The following is a 10,998-nucleotide window of genomic DNA, read 5'->3' as shown; positions in this document are numbered from 1 at the left end:
GTCAATTTGACCATCAACCTTTCAAAAAGAATCATTATTTTTTATAAAAATATTGACTAAAATGTTAAACATTTAAACATTTTAGCCCTTATGCCAATTCACATGTATATTATGTTTTTTTTTAATTATGAATTTTTATATTTTTTTAAATTTTAATTTTTTAAAATTTTTATAATTTTTAAATTATTGATTGACGTAATATATAAGATAAATAGTATCTTGTTAACATAAATTATACATGGATTACCATGTGGGTTGTCATACCAACATTATTAAAAATTAATGTTTTAATTAAGATTTTCGTAAAAAAGAACAAATCATCTCTTTTCGAAAGATTAATAATTAAATTTAACTTAAAAAATAAGTAAAGGTTAAATTAAAGAAAATGTATTTCACATTTTACTTTGTTTATCAAGGAGTTAAAAGCGACGCACTTTCTCTTGGGTTTCTGTTTTGTACATTTACTACACGAATTTTTGCCATTCATGACCGTCAAAGATTTGCTTATTGTTTGCGTGTTGAATTGATTGATTTTTGAATAAATTAATTGAATGGAAATAATTTTGATTAATTTGATTAATTTTTATTAATTTAAAAAAATTAAATCTTTAATATTTTAATAGATGATTTTATACATCCAACAAAAAAATAAAATAAAAATAAAAATTTAAAAGTAAAACATACGAAAAGTATTAATAAATGAAAATAGTCAGTACAATTTTAGTGGAGTTTAAGAACCTTACAAGTAGGGTTTGGTGATGGTTAGAGGTTTTCATGAGTTGGGTTGGGTTTAAGTATAATATTAACATAATTTGTGATTATTTAAGCTCGATTCGACCTGATTTATGACTCTAAAAATTTGTCCAAACTTACTCACATTTGTAAATAGCTAATCCAAACTTATTTTAGGCTAGTTTATATTATTTTTTAAGGGTAAACTACATTAGTAATCACCCAACTATTTATATTCTTTTTGTTACTCAACTATGAAAAATTATAAAATGGTCACTCAGCCATTACCAATGGTGTAACCAATTTTTTTTGGGCGAAATTAAATTGTATATTTTTACGATAGTAAAAATGCAATTTCACCATTTAATAGTCTATATCTTTATAATTTTTAAAGGATTAAATCAAATTTTTATCATTTTGGGGGTCAAAGTGCAATTTACCATTACTAATTTAAAATTGTATAAATTATAAATTACCTAAATGAAAAAATTTTCCATTTCTATTAGTAAATTTCATTTTTGGTCAACCAATTATGAAAAGTTCTAAAATAACCATCAAACCATTCAATTTTATTTTTTCTAGTCACCAATTGACTAATGTACAAATAGAAACACCCAATAATCCAATATAGTTGGGTAATTAAAAACGACAAAATTGAAGAGTTAAGTGACTGTTAGTGTAGTTACACTTTTTAAAATTTTTAAAATTACTTTTATTTAATATTAATAATTGTATATATTTTCATTTATTAAAATTATATATACAAGCAATTAACATTTTTCTTAAATATGTTTATATTATAATATTATATATTGTTATAGATTTAATTTTTGGTGTTATAAATTATATAATATATAAAAAAATAATATAATATATTACAAATTTAAAAAAAGGTCGAGCTTAAGCCTTGAATGTTTGAGTTCAAGCTAGACCCAAACTTATATTGTAAAAGAGTCTAATTTTTTATCTAAATTTATTTTTAAAGTTAATATTTTTGTTTAAATCTCCTTAAATTTTGAATGAATTTTTGCTCATGAGTACATAGCTCAACCAGCTTAGTGATGTCAAAGTGAAAGTAGTGTAGGTGAAAGGAAAATTATTTTATACATGTGGTGTGTGTTATGAAGTATATTAAAATACTTAAAAAGGAGAAAAAAAATTCACAATAGTGACGGTACAATAAAAAGAAAATGGATGATCGGGTGAGATGAATGGCCACTGTCCCTTTAGCAGGGCAATGGAATGGAAGAGGAGCAAAAAGGAGCCAACTTTAGGGAGTGTCTGGAGTCTCGGGTATTGGTCGCGGGCCCCATCGGTCCCTTCTTTTCACACCGTGATTGCCGCTTGTTTTGCCTTGCCCCCAAGGAAATGAAACAATAGGGGACCCACCCCCCCTTCCACCTTGGGAAACGCCATTGATTAGGCATCAAAGTCGCTAATCGACAAATATCACCCCATGATTTGCACATTTCTAAACAAACTAGCAAGGGACTTCTTTTCCCCTGAAATTGTCGATTCAAAATGAATTCTACACTTGCAAAGTTTTGCTTGAAAAGACAAAAGCCAAAATAAGATTCTTCTTCAAAAACCAAAATATGGACAAAATTGAGTTCAACCTAGGAAACTATATATATATTTAATTGCCATATCTTTCATCAATCTTTCTTTTATTCGACATAAATGTGAATGTTTTTTAACTTGATAAAAATAGAAAATCTATCCATGAATTACTCACCTATATACTTGCCACAAATTTCACACAAAACGATAAGTTACATCTTCTAGATATACTATCATTAATCATCAAGTTTATAAGCTAAGCATTTCCCCAAAAATGATGACAAAATCAATTTTCCTTGTGTCTTCTTGTAAACTTTCACATCTACTTAATACTATCACTATTACTAGTTAGTATTAAGATTACCCAAAAAAAACTCACTTAATCATTAAACAACTTTAACAAAGTTCAATACTGACAATACTTAGGAGAGTAGAGCATTATATTAATTTCCCACTTTCCAACCAATAAATTACTACTATTAATTACATAAATTTATTAGGGGTACCTTCTTGCTACTCAATATTATATTTTAATTCATTGTGTTTCCTCAACCTCAAGCCCAACAAATTAAAAAACCAAATATTTTACTAATTGTAGTTTTAAACATTAGAGCTTTATTCTTTTAATACGTATTTGCCTCTCTTTTTTCACCTTTAAGGCTTTTTATCAAACGAGTGGCACGCATAGCATTGCCAATTGGCAAATCAAGTAACTTTTTTTTTTTGTGGCTCCTTGGCTTCTTTAATCTTCAACTTTTTCTGGGTATTGACGAGGAATTGAAAAGAAGAAGAAGAAGAAGAAGAAGAAGAGGAAAATGGATGGAGCAGAGTTGGAGTTAGAGAGGAGAAGCAAGTTCTTAAACAGTTTGATTCAAAAGAAGAAAGCTATAGAACAACAAGAGCAAAATGAACATCTCAATGTTAAAGTCAGAGCTTCTGATATGCCTTTAGCTCTTCAAAACAAGGCTTTTAAATGTGCCCGAGACCAGCTTGACTATATGCCTGGAAAGCTTGATAGTAAACGCCTAGCTCTTGCCCTTAAGAAGGTTACAAAATCAAACTTTCTTGTCTTTTTTTTTTCTACTTTTATTACCGTTGATTCTTTGGTTAGATTCATTTTTTTGACATAAAGAATTAATGGGTTTGTTTAGATTTCTCATTTGATTGTTTTAGTTGACGCAGTTATAACTTCTGCATGTAGGTAATATTATATTTTTTTGGCATAACGTTGGATAAATTTGGTTCTTTTTGGGTGTAATTGATTTTCTAACATGGTGTTGGGTGAGTAAGGTTGAATGCTATGGTTGGATTTATAAGAGTTGTAGATATTAGTAATGCAAGTGAGAATTGACTGAAAAGTTTTCTATTTTTAGTTGTGCAAATCAAATATTGTCTTTTCGTAATTCAGTTTAATTGAAGACATTATGATATATCCCTTTTTGGTTTTCTCTTTACTCTTTTTTCTTTGTACCATATTGAATATGTTATCCTGCTTTTAAATGCTGATATGAATTCCAGTGTTCTATGTTGCTTCAAAGCCCCATTGCTTTACCACTTATTCCAACTGTAAGAATATTTAGCTTATTAGCTTCGATGGTCCTTGTGATATTTGAAGTGTTCCATTTGCATCTATGTGCAATCCAACTTCGTTCATTTTATGAGTTTATCACCTGCAATATTTGGAGTTAGAATAGGCCACAGATTATAATCGTTTCGTTTTCCAAATATCAGACGTATTTGCTCCTCTGATAACAGGCACAAGCTCACAAAGCGTTTTCATGATGAAATAACTTCTCAATAATCTCTAGGTTCAAATTTGGCCTGGCCTGAATTTATGGCAGTGGGTTAGACATCCTTGATATGGTGCAAGATGTGTATGTGCAATGATTTTGCATAATTTGAAAATGGGGTTTCTAACATACCCTTCCTCGTAGGCATACGAGGAGTATGAAGTCTGTTTACTCATTATTCTGTTGGCAATGAGTCATCTACTTGTCCAGTCTCTGAATCTAAACTAGCACATCAAAGCCGTGTAAATTTACTATATAAATAACAAAAATCATGTGGCCCTCAAGTTTAATATCATTCATAGCATTTGGTCACTTTGTTTATACAGTGTTTGAAAATATTATGATACACTTGCTTTTGAGAGTAACCTCTCATTTTGAGTTAGAGTAAACCACTCGTGTCTCGAAGAGACAGCGTATTCGCTTCTGGCTTCTGGTCCTATGCTGTGGCGATTGTACATAGTTTTGGCTCTAGCTTCTGAGCTACTTGGAAATTGTAGGTTACATATGTTCTTTTGCAGAAACTGTTAACTGAAACAAAAAAGAAGAATGCAGAGAGCTCTGAATTTCGTTAGTTGAAATAAAAGTACTAAATAAGATATAGAGAGACGGAAAGTGTGAGAGTGCTCAAACTAGTACGGTATAAGGTTGAGCTTGTGCGATCGTTGATTCTTATGAGTTAATGGTTCAGCATTCTACTTAAATCTTATCTAAAACCATGTAGTATAGAAATCATTTAGAGTTTAATTTTGAGATTTGCTAATTTTTTACCACGATATTGACCTTGATGCCAATCCATTGTCTTTTCAGGAATTCGACTCAACATATGGTCCTGCTTGGCACTGCATTGTGGGAACTAGCTTTGGCTCATACGTGACACATTCGCTAGGAGGTTTCTTGTATTTTTCAATTGACAAGGTTTACATCCTTCTCTTCAAGACTGCTGTTGAGCCTTTAGACCATTGATGATATCAAACAGATTTGTGTTGTACACATTTCTTGTGTTGGTAACAAATTTACAAGTTTCCATTTTAAAGTTACATGTAAAACTACATAGTGCAGAAACTGATGAACATGTGTATTGTTGATTCTTCAATATTCATGTTGTATTTGCAGAGTACCAAAAGTATAAATTAATGATAGGTTGTCAATTTGATGCTCTTACAGAGTGCAGAGAACCTTTCAATGCATTTATTTTCTTCTTTTTTTTGTTGGTTCCACATGTCCTTTCGTTGTTCGGTATCTTAATGTAACTAATAGCTAACTAAAAACAGTCTTACATTAATACTGCACAACTTCTTGTTGCAGTCGTCTGTAAGTTTCTTGTTTGATCTAGTTTTGTCCGCTAGTTTTGGATCCACAACAAGACAAAATGTTTCGTACCCCATGTGATTTAGTTAAGTTTGTTAAAGCATATGGTTCAGTTTTGTTTCTTGTCAATTTATAACATCAAGGCATGAATTCTATTCTGTTGAGAAAAAAATTTCATTATCTTCCAAATTTCACTCTTGATATTCCCTAATTGGTGTTAACTAACATTGAAAGAATCTCTACCAAAGTTGTAAACATAGATTCCAATACTAGAAATTACATGCTTCGGCTTTGAAATTACCATCAGAAGGCCAGCATAGCAAGTGTTATTGTTCCTTCTGTATAAATTGCAGACTAACGCCTTCCCCTCATTAGTACCAACAAATATATACAAATCAACCGCTCAACACGTATGGAAGCAAGCATGATTACGCTTCTCAGAATGACAATGAATTGGCAGAAGATAGCAGCCATTGGAAGGAAAATAATTGCTTAAGTAGTTGATAAAGGCTGCTTTGTTATTTACACTATGAATAACAGACGTTTTGTGATCCCTTGGCGTTTCTCGGCAACTGCATTTTTCGCGAACTCTTCAAGATGTCTGAAGAGGAGTTCGGACTGCCAAGTGATGGGCTTATAACATTGTTGTGTGATTCAGTCGTCATGAATTACATTGTTTCCCTTGTGAAACGAGGATTAGCTAAGGATATGGAGACAGCAGTACTGAATTCCATTACAACCTATTGCTGCAAATCAAATAGTTGTTCCAATCAATTGCATGCAGATCAACAGTCGTTTGTGGATTCTAAGTAAATTGGCTTTGAATCTAGTGTATGTTTCTGTTATACATAACAACTTCCTCTTTCTAGGTGTACAGTATTCAAATGTATCATAGTGGTATTAACAAAAGATCCATTTATAAAATGATTATGAAAAAAAGATGTTTCATTTTATGTTATTGCTTGTCTCTGTTCTGCTCTTTCAATTCTTCAGTTTTATGATGTACTGAAGCAATCAAGTTTTATTCTAAAAATGGAACCTAGAACTTTATGGTAGAAATCAAAACTGACAAGGCTCCATTTTGGTCTTTGACAATAAATTTGAGACACTAATAATTTTGAACCACCAATAACACCCTGCAGGTGAACTTGTAGTGGCCCATGTTTATTGATTTTCCATCTCTTATCATAATCTAATTATTTTTATAAGGCTCCTAAGAGATACGTTGATTGTATTTAAGCCAGATGCAATTCATTAGGATTATACCTCATGGAAAATGAAAGTGTTGGGTACAAGTATGTGTTCGATGGTATACCATGCTTATGTTTGAATATATATAAAAAACATAATGAAAATATTGTTGTAAGATATGGACATCAAAGTAATTACATGTTATTATTATTATTTATTATTAAATGTTAGCCCAAATTAAAAGTGATCTAATTTGGTTAAGGTTTATTGAGATTCAGTTATTAAATAAAGTATGAGTCAAATATGTGTAGATACTCTAGTAACTAATTTTTAATTAATAATGAGATGATTAGAAATTAGGTTAATGTGCAAAATTTATATATTAGGGTTATGGTTTCTAAATTATACATATGTAACTTTTTTAATATCCCATCTTTAGAAAAGAGAGAGTCACATTCTCTAAATTACTTGTATGCTAATTTGGAATATCAAAATTGCAATATTCGTAGATTTAAAAAAAATCGATGAATTCAGGTACGCTTCCGCATTTAGTTTTACTCATGATTTATTCTTGATGATTTGACATGACAGATCATAATTTATAGTTTGTTAGGTTTTATATAAGATGTCATTTTTACAGTTCTAACAAGTGGTATCAGAGCCTCGTCATGTTGAATAATTGAGAACGAATTGATTCCTTATTATTTTTGAATTAATTTTTTTTCAAATTTTATGGTCAAGATATTTCAATTATATGCTATGTTGAATCTTTGAGATTCTTGATAATTTTTTTTGAATTTTGATTCTTTAAATGAAATTTATTTATGCGGTTCTTAATTAACTTTTTAATTTGCGGTCTACTTGCTCTGCCAATTCCCACTAATTCTATTCCAATTAAATTGCATGAACTATCTTCTTTATGATTCATTTGCTGGGAAGGCATCTATAAAGTTTGTTACAAAATAAATTCAGATTTTGACTTTGAGATTTAATTAAGGATGTCTATTATTTTAAATAAATTAGTTGAAATAAAATGCCACCAAATGACCACTTTTTCATAGATTAATTTATTCAAAATATCAATATGATTATATGTTTTTGTGATTCATGCGTTTATTAATTGACCCAAAGGTAAGTTAATATTTGGTAGAATTTCAACTATATCTGTGGCGATAAGTATGTGACAATTATAAGGTATTATATGTTAGCAATAAGTTAGTCCAAAGATTGGTTCATTATTTGACATGATTTATTACCAATGTTTGATTGCTGCAACAAGAGTATTGTTTATTGTTAATATTATTATCTAAAGACTTGATATTAATGTTATGTTTGGTATCTTGATATGAGATTAGCCGTTATTTTGAATTTATTGTTTACTTATGAATATTCATGTGAGATTTTTTTTATCTATTTTGTTCTGTATTCAGCTAGTTCATCTTTTGCTACCACAATATTTGCTAATATAAATTCTATACCTATGCTTATTGGGGATAATTTCAATGAATAAAAAAGTAACTTACAATGCTTAGTTGTATGGATATAGACCTTGCACTAAAGAAGGAGCAACCTACACCTCTCACTACAAAAAGCAACCCCGTGAAGCTAAAAGGGATTTTGAGAGGTGGGATTATTCAAATCGCATGAGTCTAATGACCATTAAGCACAACATTCCAGAAGCCTTTAGGGACACAAAATCTGAAAATATTACTCAGGCTAAAGGTTTCCTTGACGAAATTGAGAAATGTTTTGCCAAAAACGATAAGATTGAGATGACATCAGTTTTGACTTCTTTGATGTCTATAAAGTATAAGGGTCAAGAAAATGTGAGGGAGTACATTATGGAGATGTTTCATGTTGTTTCATGACTTAAGGCACTTAAGATCGAGCTTTTTGAGGAATTTTGTTTAATCTTATGGTTTTGGTATCGATTCCTGCACACTTTAACCAATTTAAAATTAATTACAATTGTCAAAAAGGAGAAATTGACTCTAAATGAGCTCATTTCTCATTGTGTGCAAGAGGACGAAATGTTGAAACCTGAAAAGTCTGAAAATACTCATTTGGCCAGTGCCTCTAAAGACAACAACTTACATTTTGAAGAGAATACCCACTAAAGAAGCTACAAAAACACCTTATGAGCCTTGGACATGTTGAAAGCCTAGTCTAAAACACTTCCAGATTTGGGGATGTCTAGTTGAGGCAAGGCTAGGCCTTATAGGCCACATGAAAAGAAATTGAACTCCAAAATAGTGAAAAACTACTTTATTGGTTATTCTGAGCGATCTAGGGCTATGAGTTTTTTGATCCCACAATTAGGAATATTTTTGAGACGGGAACTGCAACATTTTTTTGAGGATGTTGAGTTTGGAAGGAGAAATAAGGTTAGAGGCATTGCTTTTGAGGAGGAATTAGATTCTAACTCAATTCTTGATATCACTTTTAACGATGTTCAGGTTATCATACCTATCATTAATCAAGAAGTGAATCCAAAACCTCAACAAGATAATGTTGAACAACTCTTTGTTCAAGATGAGGTAGTTGTTCTAGAAGAAAAAACTCAACAACCTCAAGAACGAATGTCATTAAGAAGGTCCACTAGAAAAAGGGTTATAATGGATGGAATATTTTGTCCTTAAATTGCTTCAGATGAAGGTTAATGGTTTCTCAATGATAACATCGATCATTCATTTATATGGTGCAACTAGAAAACTTTGTGTCTGAGGATGCAAAGTTAATGATTTACAAAGTAAATAACTCCATCTATGGGCTTAAGCAAATTTCTCATCAATAGTATTAAAAATTTTACCAAATGATTATCTTATTCGGTTTAGAGATGAATTTGATCGATAATTATATATACCACAAGTTCAGTAGGAGTAAGATTTTATATTTGGTTTTATATGTTAATGACATATTGCTTGTTAATAATAAGTTAAGTCTCGAACAATAGCCCAAGAATGATTTTGAGATTAAGGAAATGCATAAGATTCCCTACATCTTACGAGTGGAGAGTCTAATGTATGCTCAAGTATGTACATATCCAGACATTGCATACATTGTTGAGATATTAGGAAAACATTTAAGCAACCCTGGTATAGACCATTGGATAGCAGCCAAGAGCTTCAAAGAACAAAATACTATATGCTCACATATCGAAGGTCTGATAAGTTAGAGATCATCAGGTATATAGACTCCAATTTTGATGGAATGTTGATGCAAATTTTTGTCACTAAGGTGCAAATTGTGGCAATAATTGGTAGTCCTTTATTCCAATAACAATAGGATCACATCAAAGTCAAAACGCATAGACTTTAAGTTTCTAGTTGTTAAAGTAAAATTTCAGAGTGGTTAGGTTCCTATAAAGCATATTGGGACAAACTCCATGATTGCAAACCAACTTACTAAAGGACTATACCAAGGTTTTTCATGAGCACACTACTCATATGGGTGTAATGTCATTTAAAGATATTTGGTTTTAGTGGGAGTTTGTACTTTTAAATGCTTTTATGTTATAGAAACATTTTCAATTATTTCAGTTTACAGATATTAAGTTTATTTTCCATAGAAATAAAGTTTATTTGGTTTATTCACACTTTGATTTTGGTAAGGTTTGATCTCACTAAGGTTTAAGGAGGATCAGCTGGAAATAGACATGTTTGGATCATATTACATGTAATTTCCATGCTACTCATCCATACTTGATCTATATCATTTGGTTGTGTTGATATATGTGATCAGGGATGGAGTTGTTACGATATATGTAACAAAAGTTGCATTGATTCTATGTTAACATAATTAATGGATGATATCATTCGGAATACCATTTGGTTATGATAGTAAATGAGAATTTTGGCTATGGAAAGTTAGATTCCTTGGTTATGTGGTTTCCGTGGAAGGTATACATGTGGATCCGAGTAAGATATTTGCCATTATAAATTGGAAAGCTCCAAAGAATGTTTCCAAGGTACGCAATTTCTTGGGATTGGCAGGTTACTATTATCATTTTGTTAAAAAAAATTCTATTATAGCCTTACCAATGATCGAGTTACTGCAGAAGAATGTTCAGTTTGTTTGGTCAGACGAATGCCATTAGAGTTTTGACCAGTTAAAGAGAATGTTGATGAAAGCTCCAATTTTAACACAACTTGAGTTTGGAAAAGAATTTGTTGTTTATAGTGATTCTTTGTTTAGTGGAATGGGATGTGTATTGATGCAAGCTGGGAAGGTTTTAGCTTACGCTCCTCGTTAGTTGAAACCTCATAAGAGGAATTACCCAGCGCATGACTTGGAGTTGGCCGCCATTGTTTTTGCTCTCAAAATTTGGCGCCATTATCTTTACGGTGAAAAGTGTCACATATTTACAAATCATAAAAGTTTAAAGTATTTGATGATGCAGAAGAAACTAAATCTGAGA

At 31.0% G+C, this 10,998-nt stretch overlaps 1 protein-coding gene across 1 annotated transcript; it reads left to right on the top strand.

Moving 5' to 3' along the window:
* Positions 1–2,236: 2,236 nt before the first annotated feature.
* Positions 2,237–5,269, top strand: LOC107921373 (dynein light chain LC6, flagellar outer arm). Its single transcript, XM_016851240.2, has 2 exons — positions 2,237–3,338; positions 4,890–5,269. The coding sequence occupies exons 1-2, from the start codon at positions 3,108–3,110 to the stop codon at positions 5,043–5,045; spliced, it is 387 nt and encodes a 128-aa protein (XP_016706729.1). The 5' UTR covers positions 2,237–3,107; the 3' UTR covers positions 5,046–5,269.
* The last annotated feature ends 5,729 nt before the right edge of the window (positions 5,270–10,998 follow it).

Source organism: Gossypium hirsutum, chromosome D01 (genome assembly GCF_007990345.1).
Source record: "Gossypium hirsutum isolate 1008001.06 chromosome D01, Gossypium_hirsutum_v2.1, whole genome shotgun sequence".
NCBI lineage: Eukaryota > Viridiplantae > Streptophyta > Magnoliopsida > Malvales > Malvaceae > Gossypium > Gossypium hirsutum.
Note: the sequence above shows the minus strand (reverse complement) of the source record. Positions and strands in the feature narration are given on the sequence as shown.